The sequence below is a fragment of the Scyliorhinus canicula genome, chromosome 22 (genome assembly GCF_902713615.1).
Source record: "Scyliorhinus canicula chromosome 22, sScyCan1.1, whole genome shotgun sequence".
Taxonomy (NCBI): domain Eukaryota; kingdom Metazoa; phylum Chordata; class Chondrichthyes; order Carcharhiniformes; family Scyliorhinidae; genus Scyliorhinus; species Scyliorhinus canicula.
This window is the reverse complement of record NC_052167.1, coordinates 28,515,213-28,541,688: the sequence shown is the minus strand read 5'-3', so window position 1 is coordinate 28,541,688 and position 26,476 is coordinate 28,515,213. Positions and strand designations below refer to the sequence as shown.

The 26,476-nt window shown below is 45.2% G+C and overlaps 1 protein-coding gene across 1 annotated transcript in view; it reads right to left on the bottom strand.

Moving 5' to 3' along the window:
* The window catches only part of tm9sf3 (transmembrane 9 superfamily member 3), a 128,477-nt gene that overhangs the window by 28,741 nt on the left and 73,260 nt on the right, over positions 1-26,476 (bottom strand). The window contains exons 7-9 of the mRNA XM_038782816.1: positions 16,048-16,214; positions 11,020-11,114; positions 1,997-2,127 (exon numbers count right to left, since the gene is read on the bottom strand). Coding sequence (XP_038638744.1) covers positions 1,997-2,127; positions 11,020-11,114; positions 16,048-16,214 — 393 coding nt within the window. The remainder of the gene's footprint in view (positions 1-1,996; positions 2,128-11,019; positions 11,115-16,047; positions 16,215-26,476) is intronic.

The window sequence follows — 26,476 nt, the reverse complement described above, 5'->3', positions numbered from 1 at the left end:
TTGGCTTCAATTAAGAGCACTCAAGTCAGAACTACAACCGTGCAGCCTTTCCTGTGATTCAGCCAAGCATTACAGCTTTGAGGATTATAAGACCATAAGACATAGGAGCAGAATTAGGCCACTCAGCCCATCGGGTCTGCTCCACCATTCAATCATGGCTGATATTTTTCTCATCCCCATTCTCCTGCCTTCTCCACATAAGCCCTGATCCCCTTATTAATCAAGAACCTATCTATCTCTGTTTCAAAGACACTCAGTGATTTGGCCTCCACAGCCTTCTGCGGCAAAGAGTTCCACAGATTCACCACCCTCTGGCTGAAGACATTCCTCCTCATCTCTGTTTTAAAGGATCGTCCCGTTAGTCTGAGATTGTGTCCTCTGGTTGTAGTTTTTCCTACTAGTGGAAACATCCTCTCCACGTCCACTCTATCCAGGCCTCGCAGTATCCTGTAAGTTTCAATAAGATCCCCCCTCATCCTTCTAAACTCCAAAGAGTACAGACCCAGAGTCCTCAACCGTTCCTCATACGACAAGTTCTTCATTCCAGGGATCATTCTTGCGATCCTTTTCCAAGGCCAGCACATTCATCCTTAGAAAGGGGACCCAAAACTGCTATTTGGTATGTTATTTATTTCTTAATAAAAGCAATTATATGCTTTCAAGTAAAGTCTAAAATATTAGCAGGTTGCATTAAAATTAATCTGCTATGGGAGCAATCAGGGTTGGGTCTGCCTCGCGAGTGCTGTGGTTCCTTCTGTGTGATGTGGGCGGCTGCCGCAGAATTTGCATATTGCTTACGAGTTGAGAACTGGTTAGTGAATTTATTACAGAATTTTCTTACCGCCATAGTCTCAATTTCTTCTCTTTCTCAGTCTGAATCAAATTAGTGCTTTATTGGCACCTGATTTTTTTTATTCTGCTGTCTGAAAAGCTGTGTGAAATGTGACTGTTGTTATCCCTGATTGCAGAAATTGCAAAGAATGCAGATTATCCTGAGCCCTAGTTTGAAATATCCCAACTTCTAAAGACGCCTGCAGCGCGCCAATGTTCTTGATCGACTGCACAGTGCTAAACAGTCAAGCTATTAGCTGCAGATTTAAACCAAAGGTCTCGAGCCGAAATAATCGCTGATCACTGGGGAACCTTTAAGGTAGAGGTGATCTCTTGCTAAAGACAGGGCAGCTTTCGGCATTGACAGACAGTTTGAGCCATTTGTTTGGCGGGAGTCTCCCTCGGCCATCCTTAGATCTTCAAACCTGTTTTAAACACTGGAAAAAGGCACCATTTGGCCTTTTCCTTCACACCACTAGCCTCTCAGATTTTTGTCCCCTCTTCTTCCCGCCCCCGTACAAAAAATAAAGGGACCTCGATTTCCGACTCCTCGATAAGAAAGAATTCAAACAGAAACTCTGGGGTTTTATTTTGATGAATGAAATCATTTAAAATAATGCCAGCCCATTCCAGATTCGAATGTCAAGACAGCCCTGGCAAAATGGTCATTGCTTAAAGGCAGTGTGGCGGTGCCATCCAGAGGTAGATCAGGGGAGTGGTGATGCAGGAATAAGACTTAAGAGCACAGTTTTGAGCATAAGTGAGTCTCACATATTTGCCTTTATGGTCTAAATATTCAGCTGGAGGGGGTAGAGCGGCCGCCTGGCTAAATCTTTACAGTTCTCCAGGCGAGCCACATTGAATGCTCCATTCAGTTTTAGAAAGGCCTCAATACTTCAGCTTTAAAATTATTTCAATACTGTATGACTTTTCAGAGCCACATAAAGTGAACAAGGACACAGGGTTAAACCAGTAAAAGGCAGGTTCAGCTGAATGTCAACGAGGAAGTCTGTGTACGAAGATAATTTAATACTCGGTGCTGTGCGGAGGGAGACACATTTTACTATCAGAGGACAAATTGAATGACTTCCTGCATTTATACTCAGCTTTGTGAAGATTTGGGATGTTAGGGTGTGTTGCTGGTGTTAAATTCTGACATGCTTACCATTGTTCCAAAAGGAATAGCTCGCGATGCGTGATAATACATTGCAATGAAGTTTATGAAGAATGCAGTTCCGCACACCATGGCTGGGACCAGGAATGCCCCAATAAACATCTGCTTTATCCATCTCCGGCCTGTTTACAGACAAAAAGCAGAGAGTCAGAATTAAGTTTGGTTATGTGATCAGTATCCACTCTGCTTTAATGGGTTTACATTTCGCTCCATATGATACTCGGACAGGAAAATAAGTTAACAACTTGAACAGGAATGCAAGTTTAATAATCGTTATTGTCACAAGTACAGACTGGTTCAGCTCAGTGGGTTAGACAGCTGGTTTGTAATACAGAACAAGGCCAGCAGCGCGGGTTCATTCCCGTACTAGCTTCCCCGAATAGGCGCCGGAATGTGGCGACTAGGAGCTTATCACAGTAACTTCATACATGTGACAATAGAAGATTATTACATTAGGCTTAATGAACACTACAATGAAGTTACTGTGAAACTCTCCTAGTCGCCACATTCTGGCGCCTGTTCAGGTACAGAGGGAGAATTCAGAAAAGACTATGAAACTGCACCCCGGCACTAAATTTTTAGCAATTTAGTTGTAAACAATGAGCAGCAGCAAAGGAATAATGGAAATGGAAGCAGGGAACACCATTATGGGCCAAATGTGAGCCGGGTTAAATCACAGAAGCCTCAAGTGCTTGCAATTCCCACCATAAAAATGCACCAGTGTCCAGTTACTCCCAGACGTTATATAAACTCTATTTAAGAGAGTGTGAAACAAGTGGTGCAGTTAAATATAAAAGTACGAGAGAGAAGAAGCAAGGCACAGCTTTCGTGCCTCACTTTCCCGGCAGTAATAAAGCATTTTATTACAGGAAGGATGCTGTGGCCATACAGCAAACATGTGTGATTCAATTCCCTAACTATCCAGACGTTTCTATGTATTAGCGAAAGGCACAGCTGAGATGCAATCTGGCTGAACACCTCCAGGTTAATGAAAAGGGCGATGCAGCAGCCGGCATTCCGGCTTTTGGGAAGTGAGGCGGGTCACCTGCTGCAGTGTAGTGTGTGAATGTCGTGTGAGGACAATGGGTCTTCCGTAGTTGAATGGCCCATCGTTTATGGTCTGGGCTCACGCATATAATTAGAAGCCAAGTCAGAGATTTAGATTATGAAGCTCATCTCATTGCACCCGAAATCCTGAACAGCATTCCAAACCGACATTGTAGTCTCCATTACCTGGCAAGTCATACTAAATGCTTACACCGTGTTGATATCTGTTGAAGACTTTACGTCATCCATGTCCGTTCTTATTTTTTGTGGCTTACCTCGAAATTCTTGCGGGGCATTTAAATTGCCCTGAAAACGCTATCTGCCATCTCAAAATAATGAGCACATTTTATATTACGGATGAGTAGACCAAGAGATAGTATGAGGCCACTCCCAATCTTCCTACCCCAAATTCAAGATTGGGAGAAAAATTAGTGCCTTTACGTTTTATTTAACCTTTCCAATTAAGGGGCAATTCAGCGTGGTCAATCCACCTACCCTGCACATCTTTGGGTTGTGGGGGTGAAACCCACGCAGACACGGGGAGAATGTGCAAACTCCACACGGACAGGGGCCCGGGGCCGGGATCGAACTCAGTGCCGTGAGGCAGCAGTGCTAACCCCAGATTCATGCCTTTACACCATGCATCGCAGTGAGCACAAATGATGCCTTACAGGCCTCGCTCATCATGCTTATATAGAGTACAAAACTCTGGCAGTGGATTGAAAAACACGACAGCAGACACTTCAGCGCTGCATCAATGATGTACGTTAGAAAACAGTTTTTGTACATCATGCAGATCACCCACATCCTTGCAACCAGAGTTACTGCCCATGACAGATCAATAAAGCATGGGGCACAGAGAGTCGGGGTTTTCCTGGATAAATCAAACAGCGTGAGAGGGAGCACAATAATATTCAGAATTCCACAGCAGCACTGAAATAGAACATAGAACATAGAACAGTACAGCACAGAACAGGCCCTTCGGCCCTCGATGTTGTGCCGAGCAATGATCACCCTACTTAAACCCACGTAACCCGTATCCCAACAATCCCCCCATTAACCTTACACTACGGGTAATTTAGCATGGCCAATCCACCTAACCCGCACATCTTTGGACTGTGGGAGGAAACCGGAGCACCCGGAGGAAACCCACGCACACACGGGGAGGACGTGCAGACTCCACACAGACAGTGACCCAGCCGGGAATTGAACCTGGGACCCTGGAGCTGTGAAGCATTGATGCTAACCACCATGCTACCGTGAGGCCCCAAATGGCAATCTTTAATACAAGCCATGAAAAACGAGTGGATCAATATACTTCAAGTTAATCACACAAGCTGCACGGACCCATACTTCTGACACGATAGATCACCAGCCTTCTTCATTTTCTTCGCAGTTCAATCGCCCGTCCAGCTGCTGCTTTTAGTAAATTACAAGCCGATCCCAAACTACCAAAATCCAGCTGTCCACCTTCCTATAGTCATCATTGCCCTTTAAAGGGACACCATATGCTGTTAACACAGATCTAGCAACAGGAAAAGGCCATTTGGACCAACAGGTTCACCATTGTTCTTCACTAACAATTCTCACCTCACCATATCCCCCCCATCTCTCTATAAATCCTCTCTTAAACCATATGTGCTGACTGCTTCAAATGCTTTCCCTTGTAACTCACTCCAATAACTTTTTCCCTTTCCGTGAGAAGCTTCAGACTTATTCCCACTTCCCCTAGACCGGAATCCTTTGTTATTATAAATTTGCTCAGATTAACTTTGCCAATTAATCTCAATTTTAAAAACACCCATTTAGACACCTGTTCTTCTCCTCTTTTCCAAAAACTCTATGGAATAATAGACTTAAGAAGTCTACTCCATTCTTGGAACTTAAAGGAGCACTCAATAGTCAGTCATTAGCAGGCGGCACGGTGGCGCAGTGGTTAGCACTGCTGCCTTGCGGTGCCGAAGGTCCAGGTTCGATCACTGTCCGTGTGGTGTTTGCACATTCTCCCAGTTTCGCCCCCACAACCCACAGATGTGCAGGCTAAGTGGATTGGCCATGCTAAATTGCCCATTAATTGGAAAAAAAAATTGGGTACGCTAAATTTAATAAATAAATCAGTCATTGACTTGACTATTCCTGCAGCACCAAAAACAAAGCTACCCTAAATAGTGAAAATACACAACACAGCAAGCTGTGGACATTTCAACCAGCATATAATTAGAAACACTTGCAATTCCATTATTGCATTCAATTGTTTCTGAAATGATTCCAAGAGTTTTCACCTGCGATACCCAACATCCGTTGGGAATAACTCGGACCCAACAGTCACACCTAGAGAATAATTTTTATTAGTGTTACAAGTGGGCTCACATTAACACGGCAATGAAGTTACTGTGAGAAGCCCCCAGTCGCCACATTCCGGCGCCTGTTCGGGTACACAGAGGGAGAATTCAGAATGCCCAATTCACAGAACAGCACGTCTTTCGGCACTTGAGGGGAGACCGGAGTACCTGGAGGAAACCCACGTAGACACGGTGAGAACGTGCAGACTCCACACAGACAGTAACCCAAGCGGGAATCGAATCTGGGAACCTGGTGCTAACCACTGTGCTAATGTGCCGCCCATGAAAGTGCTTTGCTGGGCCCGTCCGGGATTTGAACCTGGGACCTCTCATATTTTATGGGAATGGAAACCCCTAAGCAAGAATCATACCGCAAGATCAACGACCCACTGCTCCAAAGTATGAATATGTCTTTGATGTGGTATTGGCAGAACTAGATATACTTCTCCAACGCATACTCTAATCTTTTGCTCAAATATGTTCAGCAGGTTTGGCGTTATCCTCCGGGGTTTGGGAATGGAGTGCTTAATCGACCAAAGATTGATTCTTCCAGCTTCGCTCATGGTTATTTCAGCAAGTCATGGAGTATTGCATTAAGTATTTATGCAGCCAGATATTTATTAAATTTCCACCTGCCAATCATATTCATTCATTTGTTTAATTTCTTAATCGCTACAGCCATTTGACCATTGTGTCTGCACCAGCTCTCCGATGGAGTACCCTACCTAGGCCCGCTCCCCCACCCTATCCCTGTAACCCCACCTTACCGTTTGGACACGAAGGGGCAATTTTAGCATGGCCACTCCACCCAACCTGCACATCTTTGGACTGGGGAGGGGGGGGGGGGGGGGACCCATGCAGACACAGGGAGAATGTGCAGACTCCGCACAGTCACCTGAGGTCGAAATCGAACCCATGTCTCTGGCGCTGAGGCCGCAGGACTAACCCCTGTACCACCGTGTTGCCCTTTGTATTTCGCAAGCTTTGTATTAGGCTAGCTTTAGAGGGCGGAGTTAGGAGAATCTTTAATAAGGAAACACCTGAGAGGCTACCTCGTGAAATCGTAGACAATGTAGAAAAAAATCAAGTCAGAAAATAGATTTGACTAATTTAGTCAGACGTCAGGTCACAGGTTCAAACTCTTAAAGATACTCATGAAAAAGACTGAGATCAGAAAGAGCTTCATAAAATGATTCATTGGGGCAGCACGGTAGCATTGTGGATAGTACAATCGCTTCACAGCTCCAGGGTACCAGGTTCGATTCCGGCTTGGGTCACTGTCTGTGCGGAGTCTGCACATCCTCCCCGTGTGTGCGTGGGTTTCCTCCGGGTGCTCCGGTTTCCTCCCACAGTCACAAAGATGTGCAGGTTAGGTGAATTGGCCATGATAAATTGCCCTTAGTGTCCAAAATTGCCCTTAGTGTTGGGTGGGGTTACTGGGTTATGGGGATGGGGTGGAGGTGTTGACGTTGGGTAGGGTCCTCTTTACAAGAGCCGGTGCATACTCGATGGGCCGAATGGCCTCCTTCTGCACTGTAAATTCTATGAATCTATGGAAATGTCCCAACTTAGTCAGCCTCATGTCCAACTCGAAAGACCTAAAAACTCCAGAAGCCTGACTTCTAATTTTGAATTCCTTTATAATTTTATCTGTCTCAACTGTCCGTCAAATCGCCAAACAAGTCTAGCCTGAGCGTATCATCGGAGAGTACTTTCTTCTGTCCAATTGTCACGTTCTTTTCGTTTTGTCTCCTTTACCAATTTACCATCTTGCTCGTTAGTGGCCACTAGAGCTTCTCTACTGTGTGGGCTTCTACTTGTGTCACTCTTCACCTGTTTTATGGTTGTTGTTCTTGTTATTGTTAAACTATGCCCCCTACGAGATCTCCTGTTTCTATGTGAACTACTACTGATAAATGGTCCTATCCGGATCTTCACTATCACTTGGTCTATTCAGCCCATCATTATCTGCCACAATCTGTTGTTCGTACACATTTGGCATATACACATGGTGCATCTTCAGTTTCAATCACCTGTTCCGGTTCTGTCCGAGTGTTATCAGTGCCCATAAGCCATGTGGGATGTTCTCGCTCAGTTTGGTTACCATGTTCCAAGATTACCGTTTTGCCTCAGTGCCTGTGACTTTTCCTGGGCCCCCATTTTTCTGCCCTTCTCATTTATAGTGCACGGGGGCGTCACAGTGGTTAACACTGCTGCCCCACAGCACCAGGGACCCGGGTTAAATTCCACCCTTGGGTTACCGTCTGTGTGGAGTTTGCACCTTCTCCCCATGTCTCCGTGGGTTTCCTCCGGGTGCTCCGGTTTCCTCCCACAGTCCAACGATGTGCAGGTTAGGTGGATTGGCCATGCTAAATTGCTCTTAGTGACCAAAAAGATTAAGTGGGGTTACGGGGATAGGGTGAGGTAGGGTGCATTTTTGGAGGGTTGATACAAATAGGGATGGGCCGAATGGACTCCCATGATTCTAGAGCAGCTGTCAATTTACAATTCAGTTAGTCAGAATTTTTTTTGGAGCATTTAGTTAATCACAGCTGGATTCCTCTCCGATGTCCCGCTGCTAAAAGCACTTTCTGCTGCTGTGTACATTGGCACAATATTCAAATTTTCTCACATACTCCCGAATTCATCGTTAGCAAATTCTCCTCGGTTGTCCGTAGGGTATTTACCTGGTGCCCCGTCCCTGTCAATCGTGCCATTATTTTAACGATTAATACTTTTTTGTCTTTGCTACAAGTTACCATTGCCTGACTAAATCTAGTTGCCAAGACGACAAAAAGTCGAAGCAAAATATATTTTTTCTTTATCCCATATTTTGAGATCCATTGTTATGTTTTCATTGAAGTCTTTCGACCCACTACTGATCGCGATGTACTTTTTCCACAAATATCCTCCACAGGCCTGGTGTATCGCTCATCCAGTACCCCTGCATCCTTTAACCTTCCACCTATGGCCAGAGGGATGTGAACTTTTGACCACGTAGTGCTGTAATAATTTGATTCTTCTCCTTTAACTCCCTATCCCCAGCTGCCAGACAGATTTTAGGCTAATTGGCCCAGAGAGTTTTCTGCTTTCTGTCTCCCTCTTTTGCTGAATAGTGGCATTACACTTGTGGCTTCCATTTGGGACCTTTCCAGATGGGGAATTTTGGAAGATTACAACCATCGGGTGTAGCGAGCTTGTCGCCTTTAGTCTGCAGTGTACACTTTTCCCTAGTGATACAGATCGTTCCCCCGGGGGAGGAAGATCTTGCCAGCAGGAAAATTACAGCCAAATACCTGTTCAAAGTCCCGTTATTTTATTGCATCCTTAATTCCCCAGTTTCATCTTTTCAGGAATCATTTACTTTAGCTACTTTTTAAAAATATATATATATTTGCAGAAGTTCTTATTGTCTGTTTGCTAGAACCCCTCAAGGGTCTGTTTTTTTCCCCCAAATGTTCCCAATGTTCTGACATACCAGTAACTTTTGCAACACGTCATGTTTACCACTGAGGCATTGAAGGAGATAGAAAAATAAGATTTACAAGGAAAATACGGGAACGGAGTCGATATACTTATGGGAAAAATCTGAAGATGCAGGGCTGGAGGATGACTGAATGGAGGTAATTAAAATCGTGAATGGATTTGATGGGATAGACTTACTGGTGTTCCCCAAGGATCTTGGGCTTCATCGAGGTATTGGTTCTATGTTCTATGTTCTATAAAGCAGGGAGGTTGCCCGTAAAATTATAAAGCTCTGGTTAGACCCAGTTCTAACTAGAACTGCATCTAGCTCTGGTCATCACTCTCTAGGAAGGGTGTGAGGCGTCCTTCAGCAGGTGCAGGTTAGGTGGATTGGCCATGATAAATTGCCGTTGGTGTCCAAAATTGCCCTTAGTGTTGGGTGGGGTTACTGGGTTATGGGGATAGGGTGGAGGTGTTGATCTTGGGTAGGGTGCTCTTTCCAGGAGCCGGTGCAGACTCGATGGGCCGAATGGCCTCCTACTGCACTGTAAATTCTATAATAAAAAAATTATTATCTATAATAAAACTGGATTGGCACTCGAGGGAAATATACTTAAACTGAACATAAGAACTATGAGGAGTAGGCCACCTGGCACCTCGAGCCTGCTCCGCCATTCAATAAGATCATGAATTATCTTTTTGTGGACTGAGCTCCACTTACCCACCCGCTCAGCATAACCCTCAATTCCTTTACTGTTCAAAAATCTATCTTTGCCTTAAAAACATTTAACAAAGGCAACATGGTAGCACAAGCGGATAGCACTGTTGCTTCACAGCACCAGGGTCTGAGGTTCGATTCCCCGCTGGCTCACTGTCTGTGCGGAGTCTGCACGTTCTCCCCGTGTCTGCGTGGGTATCCTCTGGGTGCTCCGGTTTCCTCCCACAGTCCAAAGATGGGCAGGTTAGGTGGATTGGCCATGATAAATTGCCCTTAGTGAGGGGTTATTGGGTTACAGGGATAGGGTGGAAGTGAGGGCTTAAGTGGGTCGGTGCAGACTCGATGGGCCGAATGGCCTACTTCTGCACTGCATCTTCTATGTAAGGTAGCTTCAACTGCTTCACTGGGCAAGGAATTCCACAGATTCACAATCCATTGGGTAAAGAAGTTCCCCCTCAACTCAGTCCTAAATACCCCTTTATTTTGAGGCTATGCCCCCTAGTTCTACCCGCCAACCTCCCTGCTTCTATCCTATCTATTCCCTTCATAATCTTATGTCTTTATAAGATCCTCTCTCATTCTTCTAAATTCCAATGAGTGTAGTCCCAGTCTACTCAGTCTCTCCTCATAAGCCAAACCTTTAAACTCTAAACTCCTGAATCAGCTTGTTGCTCACTCACTTAACCTGCCTCTTTGTGTCCTCCCCACTGCTTACATTCCCACCTAACCTCCCATCAACAAACTTGAATACATTATTCTTGATTTCTTCATCCGTCATTGATATAGATTGTAAATAGCTGAATCTCCTCTGCGCCCCCTCCAGTGCCAGTACATCCTCTCTCAAGTAAGGATTCCAGCACCCTATACAGCTGCAACATCCCTATACAGCTGCAACATAACCTGAAGTAAATTGTTTGGAGACACCTCGGCAGAAACACTGACTTCTCACTGAGGTCATTGAAAGTCTTGGGATTGCAATGGAAAAGATATTTCTGAAAGGCTGTCAGATTTGAAACTGGAAAAAATGAAACTGTTGTTCAGAAATCATCAAAATTCTGCTTTATATTTATTATGGGTGAATGGGCAGATCCAAGTTAATTTCTTCGGTTTAAAATTTGGAATATGTATGAACGCAAACTCATTCATCAGGCATCCCAGAAATACCGAGCAAGAATGTTCAGATTCCCATCAACCCAAGCCAGGTGTATGCGAGCAGAGATGTCAGCCGGATCAGCCATGATTATCTCCCCCTCTTTCTATTATTCCTTCCCCCACACCCACCAGTCCACCCCATCCCCCAAATTCAGGGAGCCGGTGGTATTCACTGTTTAGTTTTACATATTAAGATTGGCCCCAGGTAAAATATCAGAATCGAACCGGACCAGAGCACACTAAGGGAAGAGGTCACAAAAACAAAATACATGTCAAAATGCACAAAGTACCTCCTTGTCGAGCATACAGGCTCCCTCCAAAGTAACCATTCAGTGGCGATGTTGCAGCAAACACAAATATCGCTGTACTTAGCATGGACCCTCTCCTGGAATGGAGGAAAAAAAGAGAAAGTAGACCATAACTAAATATTCAAAGGCGTTTTCTCAGTTGCAGAATGAAGTATCTTTCCTTGGGAGCCCCAACAGAAACTCTCGAATCTCACTTTCATGGCCTTTGTAGAATCCATTTCATGTGTATAAAACCAGCTGAAAAAACACCTAGATTTCACAGTAGAGAAAAATGCATTTGATACAGAGCAATTATCATTTTTTAAACAAATGACGTTCGATGAGAACATAGAACACTACAGCGCAGTACGGGCCCTTCGGCCCTCGATGTTGCGCCGACCTGTGAAACCATCTGAAGCCTATCTGACCTACACTATTCCATTTTCATCCATATGTCTATCCAGTGACCACTTAAATGCCCTTAAAGTTGGCGAGTCTACTACTGTTGCAGGCAGGGCGTTCCACACCCCTATTACTCTCTAAGTAAAGAAACTGCCTCTGACATCTGTCCTATATCTACCACCCCTCAATTTAAAGCTATGTCCCCTCGTGTTGGTCATCACCATCCGAGGAAAAAGACTCTCACTGTCCACCCTATCTAACCCTCTGACTATCTTATATGTCTCTATTAAGTCACCTCTCAGCCTTCTCCTCTCTAACGAAAACAACCTCAAGTCCCTGAGCCTTTCCTCGTAAGAGAAAGTGCAAAAATGTAAGAACGGCATTGGTCTTCAGATACGGAACAGAGAAACGGAGGAATTCTTTCTTGCTCCAAGTTACGCACATCGGTTTTAGTCTCTGCCGCAACAAATTGACCAACTTACCTTAAAACATACCAAAACAAAGTGTTTACCTCTAAACTCTTCATTCTGTAAATCCACAAAGGAAAATTTTGACAAAGTAGGTGCCAGAAACCACACTTTACTTTGGAAAACTGAAAAGATCTCTGGCAGTAAACGTGTTGCTAAGCCAGTCCAGAGTTCATCTAAACGCTCGACAATCTTCGGACTCCAGAGTTGAGAATGCCACCACCGAGTCAAGTTACTGGCAGGAAACATTCTGCATCATTGCTGAATCCGAACGATTGCAGATTTTAAAACTCTCACCCTTCACTGAATAAATCTTTTATTTCAAAGGGAATGTATGTGCACCCAAAATGGGATCAATGGTGCAGCTTCCAAGAAAAACAAAGCGCATGGCTTGCAGGTCACATGTTTTGGTTTAAGCTTTCATCATTCTCAATCGCCTTTATCATTGTAGGAATCATCTCTTACACTTCCTGCAGGTACCATGTCCTCAAGAGGGTATTGGCGACTATGGATGTTTCCTATTGGATCGGTCCGTGATTATGCTTGGCAAACTCCTGCAGTGATTTGCCGTTGCCTTCTGGATGGGCTGACAGGCTGATGATCAATTTGTTTGGCCACTATATGAACACACCTTCTGCAGCCATGAATCCTGAAGTGGGTCTCAAACCCAGGACTTCTCTGGCCCAGAGGTGGGGACGCTACTGAATCATCTCTTACCAAATTACATAAAGTGACATTAATCCTGTTAGTTATTAAGTGGAGTCTGAAACACCAAGAGTTGCTTATTTGGTAATTTACCTCACTGTTGTTTATGGGACGTTGATGTGCGAAACATCATCTCCTTGTTCACCTATATGAAAATGCTGGCTCCTAATGTTCCAGTTCATCCGAAAGATGAGAAATCTGACACACAAACAGACATTCATACTTCCAGAACATCCCCAAGTACAATGCAGGAAGCAGGGGAAACGGAAGATTAATATAAGATAATATAAGGCCTCCAGATGGCCAATCTTCATATTAGCCTCAACAGCAAAGATCATTCAACACGTGAAGCCATTATAGCCAAATCAAATCCTATCCATTGAGTGTATTTCCAGCTCAGATTGACTGGATGGAAATCCGATTGAAAATGACTGTTATTCCTCCTCCTTGCAGCAGCACCACGAGACTGCGGCCAATCAACTTAGCACAAGCGAGGCTTCAACCTTGGGCCTGCCTGGCTTGACCAGTTCAACCACTCACCAGAAAATGTTGCCGAACCATCAAAATATATTCCAGAAAAGTGGTTCAAGCTTTCTCTACATCTCTCTGACGCTGGCAGCAACTCGCCGCAGAACACGTCCTTTACTTGGAAGCCTGGTATAGGTGCTATGATAGCCAAGGCTGATCAAATTCTCACCCAACACATACACACGCACACAAACCCATATACTTTCAGGCAGAGTAGATAGTGATCAAGAGTGGAAACCCTGGCTAATATTTTAGTGTCCTAGGCCAAAGGAGCTGCTGCCAATTGTAAAGGTTGTTGCTAAGCACAAGGTTCAAGCTGTGGCCTTGTGTACTAATGCTGCCCTCTATTGGAGGATATAGGAAGACATTTCTCAAACAATCCCTTCAAAGTTACAGAGAAACTTGTTTTTTAAAAAAAGGTTTGTAACAGGACAGCATTGCAGACAAAACACATCAGCCTTCATGAAGTCTAAGAGGAAACAAATAGCATCAATAGCCCATCAATAGCACCAAGCTTGGTGAGAAGCACATTGAATGGAAAGGCGGGAAGCTGATCAAGCAGCTCTCGATGGTACAATATATATCGCATAAATTATCAGCTACGTACCACAATCACTGGGGCTACAAGGGACGCCGTTTAAAGCCAGCTGCTTGACATTGGATATCATTTGAAGCATTTGTAATGGGAAAGGTGCAATATTTTATATATTCCATGCTTTTTCTACAGCATTATTGGTGTTAAATATGGTGCTCTAGATCCACTTTACATGTTAACCCTAAAGGTATTAATTTCTATGATCAAATTACTCCCTTCAATAAATTGATGACTTTTTAAATCTCAATAAGCCTCTATATAAAATTCCCTGCAGACTTCTGAAAACACAGGACACGGCTTCCTCACAGCTCAATTTCCGTCCCTTTCGCCACTATTTCGAACATTTGAATGTATCTTTGTGTGTCTGTGTACAAACGTGATGCGGCTGGCTGAGTGCTGTATAGTTTAGGCATGGCATCCACATCCAGTGACTGCTGCTGGGAAGAGCAGGAGCCGTTTAGATGTGAGGCTGCCATTGCAAATACCCTGTTAAATGCCATCTCCGAAAAATTATTTCACAGTATTTGAGCACCTTTTGGTGAGGTCAATATTTCTTGCTCATGTCTAACTGCCCTTGAAGGTGATGAGTTGACTTCTTGAACAGCTGCAGTACATCTGATGTAAGCACACCTATGGTGCTGTTAGGGATTTCCAGGATGTTGACCCATTGATAATCAGGATGGTGCGTGGCTTGGAGGGGAACTTTCAAAATGGCGGGGCTCCCATGTGTCTGCGGCCCTTGTCCTTCTGGCTGAGGTAACTGGTCTGGAAGCTGTTGAAGGAGGCTTGGTCAGTTACTGCAGTACATCTTGTGGATAGTAAACATGGCTGCCACTGTGTGCTGGTGGCATGTTAAAGGTAGTAGATGTGGTGCTGATCAAGTGGCCGTCTTGGATTTGAGTGTTGTTGGAGCTGCACGCATCCAGGCAAGTGAAATGAAATGAAAATCGCTTATTGTCACAAGTCGGCTTCAAATGAAGTTACTGTGAAAAGCCCCCAGTCGCCACATTCCGGCGCCTGTTCGGGGAGGCTGGTATGGGAATTGAACCGTGCTGCTGGTCTGCCTTGGTCTGCTTTAAAAGCCAGCGATCTAGACCAATGTGCTAAACCAGCCCCTGGAGAGTATTTCAGCACACTGCTGATTTGTGCCTTTCAGGCAGGCTTTGGGGAACCAAGTTAGTTACTCCTCAGAATCTCTAGCTTCCAACCAGTTCTTGTAGTTACATGGTAGCTACGGTTACATGGTAGGTCAGGATCAGTTTCCGGTCAACGGTAACCCCCAGGATGTGGATGGTGGTGGATTCAGCGAAGGTAGTGTCACTGAATGTCAAGGGAGTGGTCAGATTCTCTCTTGGGGCTGGTTTAGCACAGTGGGCTAAATAGTTGACTTGCAATGCAGAACAATGCCAGCCGCGCGGGTTCAATTCCCGTACCGGCCTCCCCGAACAGGCGCTGGAATGTGGCGACTAGGGGCTTTTCACAGTAACTTCATTGAAGCCTACTTGTGACAATAAGCGATTATTATGATTACTGTTGTTGGAGATGAATCATTGCCTGGTTGTGTGGCAGGAATGTTATTTGCCACTTACAAAGTGAGGGACACGTATCTCTTCCATCAGAAGACAACTGGGTGAAGTATCAAGAATTCCGTCAGCACTCAGCGAAAATGAATCACCAGGTCAGCTTAAGAGGGACAAGTGTAAAAACATGTTTGCGTTTCACTGTAAAATAGTAACTAGTGACCTCTCCGAGCTCAGCAAGGTGAGGCAGCAGGTCAGGTCACAGAGACACAACACAGAGCCCAACCACTTTTTTCCTCCTTCCCGACAAATCGGCTGCTGTTAGGATATTTCTACAGGGTCTGTTAATTCCAATTTTTCCGCCTGCCGTTATCTCATCATAGGGAGCATCACAGCTGGTGCTCAATCCATTTCTACATGACTTGTTGTACTCTTTAGCAGATGGGCGAGGGGGAGGTTGAAGGGTGCAGTCAGAGCAAAGGCTCACTTTTCCCACTCCAGCCCCAGCTCCAAACAGCTTCGAAGCTAGCAGCTTCGGGATCGAGCTGGCACATTCCCTAGTGCTGCCCAGGCAGAGATCAACAAGCTCTGGATAATCTATGGCTCAAACCTGGGACCATGCCTGTGAGGTTAAGTATTTCAAGAGACAATCACACACTAGGCCACAACAAGATAGATATAAAAGCACTCTCAAAGACTAGATTTTTCATACTGAAAAGAGCATTGCACACAATCTTTTGCAGAAGCACTTACTAAACTAGTATTTAAAACAATAAAAGACTATAACATGTGATATAGATAAATATATACTTACTCTGTATATAGGTCTTCTACCATTGCCACTACAATGACAATGAAGGACACAAAGAATATCTGGCAACCAGATCCTATCAGTGATGAAAATATCAGCGGGTGACTAGATGGTCTGAATACATCACCATGAACTTGTTTCCACCCATACTCATCTCCCAGGTCTCTGTCCTGTTAAAATATAATTTCACTATGGGTTAGACTCGTATGCACCTTCAATCCAGTTAGCAAACACTTTCTTGTAAACGGACGCCAAAAGAAAAACCTCAAGAAGCTGGGCGAAAGTCCAAGCAGGTAACATTACAAATTGTAAAAGTCCAAATGTTGTTTCTGGAGAGCTGTCAGTGGCATTTTAGCACCTGCAATCAAATATTTTACTTATTTGAAGTGTTGAAAGTGGACGTTTTAACATTTCTCAAGTGCCCGGAACCAGGAGAAAATTTCCTACGGCATTTGACAAGGTGCTGCATAGGAGACTGTTAAATAAGTTAAGAGCCCATGGTGTTAAAGGCAAGATCCTGGCATGGATAGTGGATTGGCTGACTAGCAGAAGGCAGAGAGTGGGGATAAAGGGATCTTTTTCAGGATGGTAGCCGGTGACTAGTGGTGTGCCTCAGGGGTCGGTTCTGGGACCACAACTTTCCACAATATACATGAATGATCTGGAAGAAGGAACTGAAGGCACTGTTGCTAAGTTTGCAGATGATACAAAGATCTGTAGAGGAGCAGGTAGTATTGAGGAAGCAGGTGGGTTGCAGAAGGATTTGGACAAGCTAGGAGAGTGGGCAATGAAGTGGCAGATGGAATACAATGTGGAAAAGTGTGAGGTTATGCACTTTGGAAAGAGGAATCTAGGCATAGACTATTTTCTAAATGGGGAAACGCTTAGGAAATCATAAGCACAAAGGGACTTGGGAGTCCTTGTTCCCGAACCTCTTAAGTTTAACATAAGAACATAAGAACTAGGAGCAGGAGTAGGCCATCTGACCCCTCGAGCCTGCTCCGCCATTCAATTAGATCATGGCTGATCTTTTGTGGACTCAGCTCCACTTTCCGGCCCGAACACCATAACCCTTAATCCCTTTATTCTTCAAAAAACTATCTATCTTTACCTTAAAAACATGTAATGAAGGAGCCTCAACTGCTTCACTGGGCAAGGAATTCCATAGATTCACAACCCTTTGGGTGAAGAAGTTCCTCCTAAACTCAGTCCTAAATCTACTTCCCCTTATTTTGAGGCTATGTCCCCTAGTTCTGCTGTCACCCGCCAGTGGAAACAACCTGCCCGCATCTATCCTATCTATTCCCTTCATAATTTTAAATGTTTCTATAAGATCCCCCCATATCCTTCTAAATTCCAACAAGTACAGTCCCAGTCTACTCAACCTCTCCTCAAAATCCAACCCCTTCAGCTCTGGAATTAACCTAGTGAATCTCCTCTGCACACCCTCCAGCACCAGTACGTCCTTTCTCAAGTAAGGAGACCAAAACTGAACACAATACTCCAGGTATGGCCGCACTAACACCTTATACAATTGCAACATAACCTCCCTAGTCTTAAACTCCATCCCTCTAGCAATGAAGGACAGAATTCCATTTGCCTTCTTAATCACCTGTTGCACTTGTAAACCAACCTTCTGCGACTCATGCACTAGCACACCCAAGTCTCTCTGAACAGCGGCATGCTTTAATATTTTATCGTTTAAATAATAATCCCGTTTGCTGTTATTCCTACCAAAATGGATAACCTCACATTTGTCAACATTGTATTCCATCTGCCAGACCCTAGCCCATTTACTTAACCTATCCAAATCCCTCTGCAGACTTCCAGTATCCTCTGCACTTTTCGCTTTACCACTCATCTTAGTGTCATCTGCAAACTTGGACACATTGCCCTTGGTCCCCAACTCCAAATCATCTATGTAAATTGTGAACAATTGTGGGCCCAACACGGATCCCTGAGGGACACCACTAGCTACTGATTGCCAACCAGAGAAACACCCATTTATCCCAAATCTTTGCTTTCTATTAATTAACCAATCCTCTATCCATGCTACTACTTTACCCTTAATGCCATGCATCTTTATCTTATGCAGCAACCTTTTGTGTGGCACCTTGTCAAAGGCTTTCTGGAAATCCAGATATACCACATCCATCGGCTCCCCGTTATCTACTGCACTGGTAGCGTGCAGGTTCAGTCGGCAGTTAGGAATGCAAATGCAATGTTAGCATTCATGTCGAGAGGGTTAGAATACAAGAGCAGGGATGTACTTCTGAGGCTGTATAAAGCCCATTTGTCAGACCCCATTTGGAGTATTGTGAGCAGTCTTGGGCCCCTTATTTAAGGAGGGATGTGCTGACTTTGGAAAGGGTCCAGAGGAGGTTCACAAGAATGATCCCTGGAATGAAGAGCTTGTCGTATGAGGAACGGTTGAGGGCTCTGGGTCTGTACTCAATGGAGTTCAGAAGGATGAGGGGGGATCTTATGGAAACTTACAAGATACTGTGAGGGCTGGATAGAGTAGACGTGGACTTGTAGGAAATACCAGAACCAGAGGTCACCATCTCAGACTAAAGGGACAATCCTTTAAAACAGAGATGGAGAATTTCTTCAGCCAGAGGGTGGTGAATCTGTGGAACTCTTTGACGCAGAAGGCTGTGGAGGCCAAATCACTGAGTGTATTTAAGACAGAGATAAACAGGTTCTTGATCAATAAGGGGATCAGGGGTTATGGGGAGAAGGCAGGAGAATGGGGATGAGAAAAATATCAGCTATGATTGAATGGCGGAGCAGACTCGATGGGTTGAGTGGCCTAATTCTGCTTCTTATGAACGAAGGCTTGGGTCTGATGGGCCACAACTGGGCCTTGATCTCCAGAAAGGATGCTTGTACTGGGCTGGCACAGACAACGTGAGGACAGTCAGAAAAAGCTCATGAACCAGACCTTTCACCACAAAGTTAGGTCACTGTAAGGTTACTTCCCTCGCTCATGCTTCCAGCAAATTTGCAGTTCATTCGGAGGCTTTGTATTCGAGACAGTTGCCTATTATTTTGTGCCTGTTCCCCCTATCACAAGGAAGAACTTAAGTGGCCTTTGATGCAAATCTTTTTTTTTATAAATATAATCTTTATTGTCACAAGTAGGCTTACATTAACACTGCAGTGAAGTTACTGTGAAAAGCCCCCAGTTGCCACATTCCGGCGCCTGTTCGGGTACACAGAGGGAGAATTCAGAATGCCCAATTCACCTAACAGCACATCTTTCGGAACTTGTGGGAGGAAACCAGAGCACCCGAGGAAACCCACGCAGACACGGGGAGAACTTGCAGACTCCGTACAGTGACCCAAACCGGGAATCGAACCTGGGACCCTGGCGCTGTGAAGCGACAGTGCTACCGTGCTGCCCATCATTAGACCTTTTGTTTGATGTAGATTGAATATACATACTGCTGCAGGTGCATAGGTTGCACGGTAAGAATATTCTGATCTTTCAAGAATTGTAACTAAAAAGTGCAAAATTGAAAAACAGCATAAATGCTGCAAATCTCAGAATTATTACAGGCCATTACGTCTCCACCACCTCTCCAAATCAGCAATTTAGTTGGTGTCATTTGTTATTGGCCAAGGTTTAGAGAACCCCAAAGTGTATCATGGTGTTCACCTGACCCACAACTTTTAATAGATTGTGGTATGGGGAGCACACGGCCCACTCTACAGGTGTGGTAGAGCAGAAATGGAAAAGTATAAAGCAAAACAATGTTTATTCTATGAACTCAAGTCAACCTTTTTAAAGTGAACATCTTAGCAACCATTAATTCAAATACAACCCCTAAAGAATGCAACACTAAGTAATCCTTTAGCTGTCCTTTTAACATCCATAAGACTAAAAAATAAAACTTTTAACAGAAGCACATCAGGTTAAAGGCACTACTGAGAGCAGTTATTAGTTTTAAATCACCAAAGGATCGATTTACAGTCTTTAGATTAGAGAGAGAGACTAATACCCCTTCTGGCTGTGACTGCAGCTATCCAGCTCTGAAAACAAAACTCAAACACACCCTGCAGCAAACAGCCTAAAACAAAAGTAAAAAACCGACAGACAGCCCAGCTCCACCCACACTGACATCACTGATGAACACCCATTTCTTAAAGGTACATTTCTTAAACACACATTTCTTAAAGGTACTCTCACATGACACATCCCCCCCGCAACCCCGCACATTCTTCCTTTTCAACTAAGTTTAATTCCCTTTTGAATGCCTCGATTGAACCTGCGTCCACCACACTCTCAGGCAGAATGTCCCAGACCCCAACTCGCTGAGTGATAAAGCTTTTCCTCGGGTCTTCTCTAATCCAAGGAAAACAGTCCCAAATTCTCCAACCTATGTCCATAACTGAAGTTTTGCATCCCGAGAACCATTCTCATGAATGTTTCTGCACTCACTCCAGTGCCTTCACATCTTTTCTAAAGTACAAGAGCAGCAGCATAGTTAGCACAGCTGCCTCAGTGTCAGAGACCCAGGTTCAATTCTGACATCGATGACGGTGAGAGTTTGCACTTCCTCCCTGTGTGTGTGGGGGTTTCCTTCGGGTGCTACAGTTTCCTCCCACAATCCAATGATGAGGTTAGCTAGATTGACCATGATAAAAAATTGCCCTTAGTGTCAGGTTGAGTGGGTTATAGGAAGAGGGTGGGGGAGTGGGCCTAGCTGGGGTGCCCTTTCAGAGGGTAGGCGCAGACTCGATGGGCCAAATGGCCTCCTTCTGCAGTCGGGGTTCTATTCTATGGTTCTAATGGAGTTGTCCAGGCTAGTAATCACTTTGGCCAAAAGTGAATTTTTGCCACGGCAAAAGTCACCTATTTTGGTCATGTGGTGGGACAGCGTCAAGTGATGCCCACAACGGCTGAAGGGCAGTGACGGACTTTCCCATTCCCAAAATCAAATGGGAAATTATGAGGCTCCTGGGCAAGTTTAGTTAGGTGGATTGGCCATGCTAAATTGCCCATTTGTGGCCAAAGATCTACAGGTTAAGTGGGGTTATGAGGATAGGGTGGGGATGTGGGCCGAGGTAGGGTACTTTTTCCAGAGGGTCGGTGCAGACTCGATGGGCCAAATGGCCTCCTTCTGCACTGTAGAAATTCAATGATACAGCACCCAGAACTGGATGCAAATACTCCATCGGAGGCCAAACTAATGTCTGAAACAGGTTCAATTAAAGGTCTTGCTCTTTACTCTACGCACCAATTAATAAAGCCCAGGAAACGCTATATTTATTAACTGCTCTCGACCTATCAATGACCCTACACACCCAGGTGGGTTCTAAAGTCCACCTCCTCATTGCAGAACCTCATTGCAGAACCTGGGCAATAAGTAGAACCATAGAAATCTTTTCGGCAGCTGTGACTGTGAAGCCCTTTTCAGGATCCACTATGCTCACTTCCCAAAGAGGTTTGCATTTCCAGAAAATGACAGGGGCCAATGGACCGATCCGACTTATTCACTGAATTAAGCCCGTCATACCGGCTCCAAAATGAGGGGTGCAACAGGAGAGATGTAGCGAAGCTCTGAACGATCCAATCAGGAGACACCTATTTCAGTAATGTCTGCAGTAAAAAATTCCAAACTTCAATCAAGAGCAGAAGTGTGTCCCTCAGTGCTTGGAATGTCCTGATGGCCAATATTATCAATGCGCTGGGATCATGTTAGGAAACGTCAGGAAGGGCAGCACAGTGGCACAGTGGTTAGCACTGCTGCCTCGCGGCGCCAAGGTCCCAGGTTCGATCCCGGCCCTGGGTCACTATCCGTGTGGAATTTGCACATTCTCTCCGTGTTTGCATGGGTTTCACTCCCACAGCCCAAAGATGTGCAGGCTAGATGGAATGGTCACGCTAAATTGCCCCTTAATTGGAAAAAATTAATTGGGTACTCTAAATTTATTTAAAGAAAAGGAAACGTCAGGATTGGTTTGAATCATAGAATTTACAGTGCAGGAGGTCATTCGGCCCATTGAGTCTGCACCGGTCCTTGGAAAGAGCACCCAATTTAAGCCCACACCTCCACCCTATCCCCATAACCCCACCCAATCTTTTTGGACACTAAGGGCAATTTATCATGGCCAGTCCACCTAACCTGCACATCTTTAGACAGAGAGGAAACCGGGGCACCCGGAGGGAACCCACGCAGACACTGGGAGAACGCGCAGACTCCGCAGAGACAGTGACCCAAGCCAGGAATCGAACCTGGGGCCCTGGAGCTGTGAAGCAGCCATGCTAACCACCGTGTTACCGTACCACCCTTTGATGAAAATGATCAGGATATCAACGAACCGATTGATCGCAAGGCTTTCTGGCTGACCCAAAGGAAGAGAAAATGGCTGAGCAACAAGCAGAGGTACAAAGGTGTACCGACAACATGACGAGCATGTGGTGGGCAGGCAGGGGGGAAAAAATCACCATCTCTCTGATATGAGATCTATGGCTTTTTCACTGCCACAAAGACCATTTATGGCCCAAGTACTCAAGGACCAGCTTGTCTGAAATTGGAGGATAGAGAGAGAGCTGATCAAGGAAAGCTGTCAACACCTGTTGGAGGGAGAATTTTGACAACCTTTTCAATCAAGAATCAATTCCAACTAACATTACGGCTCCATACCCTCATCCTACAGATCTAGAATGAAGTGGAAGTCCTGAATGATCTCAACGGCGCCATGATTGTGTCAACCATTAGGAAAGGGACAAATCCAATGGTGGAAATTATAGCAGGTATCTCTCCCTGCTTTTCATTGCAAGAAAGTTTATTACAAGAACGCTTCTGAAGCGACATCTTGTACTTGAAGAGCTACTCCCCGAATCTCAACGTGGATTTAGGCCATCAAGAAGAAAACCAACATGTTTACAGCTTGTCCTCTACAGGAAAATTTCATGACTATTAACCTCTCCAATAGAATGCTTTGACTTGAAAAAGATCCCTGGCTGAGGGCGGGGTCTAGAACCAGGGACAGTCTCAGAATAAAGAGCAGGTCTGAGGTGTGGAGGAATGCCTTCACTCAAAAGGGCGGTGAAACACCTCCGGTGGTGGCCATGGAGCGAGTGGTCGCTTATTTGGTAGCTCCTGCTCGTGGTGGACCTTTGGGACCTTTTTCCTGATTTACAGTAGATTTGATTGTCAACACAGGAGACTGGTGATGTAGAGGAGAAGGATTCCCCACCAGTGTGTAGATTCGTGGACCAGAAGTGGTCTGAACAGGAGAGATCGTTGATCGAAGAAGGGAGTGGAGTCTGCAGCACAGGAGAATACGTCAGAGGGTCAGAGACCGAAATTGCCGGCCCAGTCGTCAACGGATCAGCTGGTGGACTTTCTCCAGGAGAGCTTTGGTACATAGAACATACAGTGCAGAAGGCCATTCGGCCCATCGAGTCTGCACTGGCCCACTTAAGCCCTCACTTCCACCCTATCCCCAGAACCCAATAACCCCTCCAAACCTTTTTGGACACTAGGGGCAATTTAGCATGGCCAATCGACCTCACCTGCATGTCTTTGGACTGTGGAAGGAAACCGGAGCACCCGGAAGAAACCCTCGCAGACACAGGTAGAACGTGCAGACTCCACACAGACAGTGACCCAGCGGGGAATCGGGAGGTGTAGTTATGTTCTTGATACGCTGCTAAATTTCTTTTCTCTTTGGGTTTCGTATGTAATGTTTTACACAAAGCTTGGGGCCGTTGCTCCATTTTGTTTGCGGGTTAACTTTGTTCTTAATGGGGGATGGTGGGTGGAATTTTCTTCTGTGTGTTTGTTGGGGATTGTGATGTTTTGCATATATATGTTTGAGAGGAGGGCGGGGGGTGGAACCAGTGGTTTGGGGAGGAGGGGGGTTAGGATGGATGCTTGACGCCAACAGAGCTAACAGGGTGGGCCAGCTCACGGAAACCATCTGAAGCCTATCTGACCTACACTATTCCATTTTCATCCATATGTCTATCCAGTGACCACTTAAATGCCCTTAAATTTGGCGAGTCTGCTACTGTTGCAGGCAGGGCGTTCCACACCCCTACTACTCTCTGAGTAAAGAAACTGCCTCTGACATCTGTCCTATATCTATCACCCCTCAATTTAAAGCTATGTCCCCTCGTGTTGGTCATCACCATCCGAGGAAAAAGACTCTCACTGTCCACCCTATCTAACCCTCTGACTATCTTATATGTCTCTATTAAGTCACCTCTCAGCCCGGCAGCACGGTGGCCTAGTGGTTAGCACAACCGTCTCACGGCGCTGAGGTCCCAGGTTCGATCCCGGCTCTGGGTCACTGTCCGTGTGGAGTTTGCACGTTCTCCCCGTGTCTGCGTGGGTTTCGCCCCCACAACCCAAAAATGTGCAGAGTAGGTGGATTGGCCACGCTAAAATTGCCCCTTAATTGGAAAAAATAATTGGCTAATCTAAATTTATAAAAAAAAAAGTCACCTCTCAGCCTTCTCCTCTCTAACGAAAACAACCTCAATTCCCTGAGCCTTTCCTCGTAAGACCTTCCCTCCATACCAGGCAACATCCTAGTAAATCTCCTCTGAACCCTTTCCAAAGCTTCCACATCCTTCCTATAATGTGGTGACCAGAACTGCACGCAGTACTCCAGGTGCAGCCGCACCAGAGTTATGTACAGCTGCAGCATGACCTTGTGGCTCCGAAACTCAATCCCCCTACTGATAAAGGCTAGCACACCATATGCCTTCTTAACAGCCCTATTAACCTGGGTAGCAACTTTCAGGGATTTATGTACCTGGATGCCAAGATCTGTCTGTTCATCTACACTACCAAGAATCTTGCCATTAGCCCAGTACTCTGCATTCCTGTTGCTCCTTCCAAAGTGAACCACCTCACACTTTTCCGCATTAAACTCCATCTGCCACCTCTCAGCCCAGCTCTGCAGCTTATCTATGTCCCTCTGTATCCTATAACATCCTTCAGCACTATCCACAACTCCACCGACCTTCGTGTCATCTGCAAATTTACTAACCCATCTTTCTACACCCTCTTCCAGGTCATTTTAAAAAATGACAAACGGCAGTGTCCCCAAAACAGATCCTTGCGGTACACCAGCTGCAGCTGTACTGAAACAACTTGGCTAGAGGTGCAGCTAATTCTGGAACACAGTACTTCAGTACTACACTGATTTATTGAGCTTCACCCTCTGTGATGGTGGGGAGCTCACGAGGAGGCAGAGATGAATCACCTACTTGGTACTTCTGGCTGAAGAGGATTGCAAATGTTGTCACATGCTGGGCTCTGTCATCATTGAGGATGGGGATGTTCATGGAGCTCGTTTAATGTCTACTGTAGGGTTGCTTAGCTCTGTCCATCACATGCTGTTTCCACTGTTTCACATGTATGCAAGTGCTGCGTTGTAGCTTCTCTGGGTTGACAATTTTAAAGTATTCTTGGTGCTGTTCCTGACATGTTTGTTCACATTCCCTCATTGAGCCAGGACTGGTCACCTTGTTTGATGGTGAGGGATATGCAAGGTCACATTGTGGTGGAGTCCAATCCTGATGATGGCTCACAGTGCCTCATTGGTGCCCAGTTTAGAGATGCCTGATCTGTTCTTAATCTGCCACATTCAGCACAGGTACAGGGTATCCTTAACGTGAAGATAAGGCTTCATCTCCAAAAGGACTGTGGGTTGGTCACTTCTACCAATACTGTCATAGACAGATGCACCTATGGAAGGGAGACTGGCAAGGATGAGGAAAAGTAATTCCCCCCCCCCTCCCCGTGTACTGGTTCTATCAAAAACCTGCCGCAGACCCAGTCTGGCAGATTATACCCTTCAGGACCTGGCTAGTTTGGTCAGTAGCAGTGCTACCATGCCCCCCATGATGGTCCATGTTGAAGTATCCCATCCAGAGTGGTCTGTGACAATGCTATTCTCAGTGCTGCATTCATCTGGTGTTTAACATGGCAGTGTCCTCATTAATCAGCTATGAGGTGGTAGGTGGCAAGGAGTTTTCTTTTGCCCGCGTGAGCTGATCAGAATCAGCATCACAGAATAATACATCACAGAAGAGGCCCTTTGGCCCATCAAGTCTTCCCCGAAGCATGAAAAACACCCGGTCATGGGATAGATACATATTTCGTACCAGAAATAGGCGGATACTTAATGTCAACAAAGATAAATTTTGGAGAAACTTAAGGGATAAGAATCTGATAAATCCTCAGGGGCTGATGGTCTTGGGATTTAACACAGATAGCTACAGAGGGTGGATGTGTTAGCTATGATTATTCCAAAATTTCTTTGATTCGGGAATAGTCCCATTGGATTGGAAATTGGCAAATGTTGCACCATTTTTCAATGAGAGAGAGGAGATAGTGAACTATAGGCCAGTTAGCCTGACTCAATCATGCTAGTATCTATTAAGAAAGCCTTAACAATGCACTTA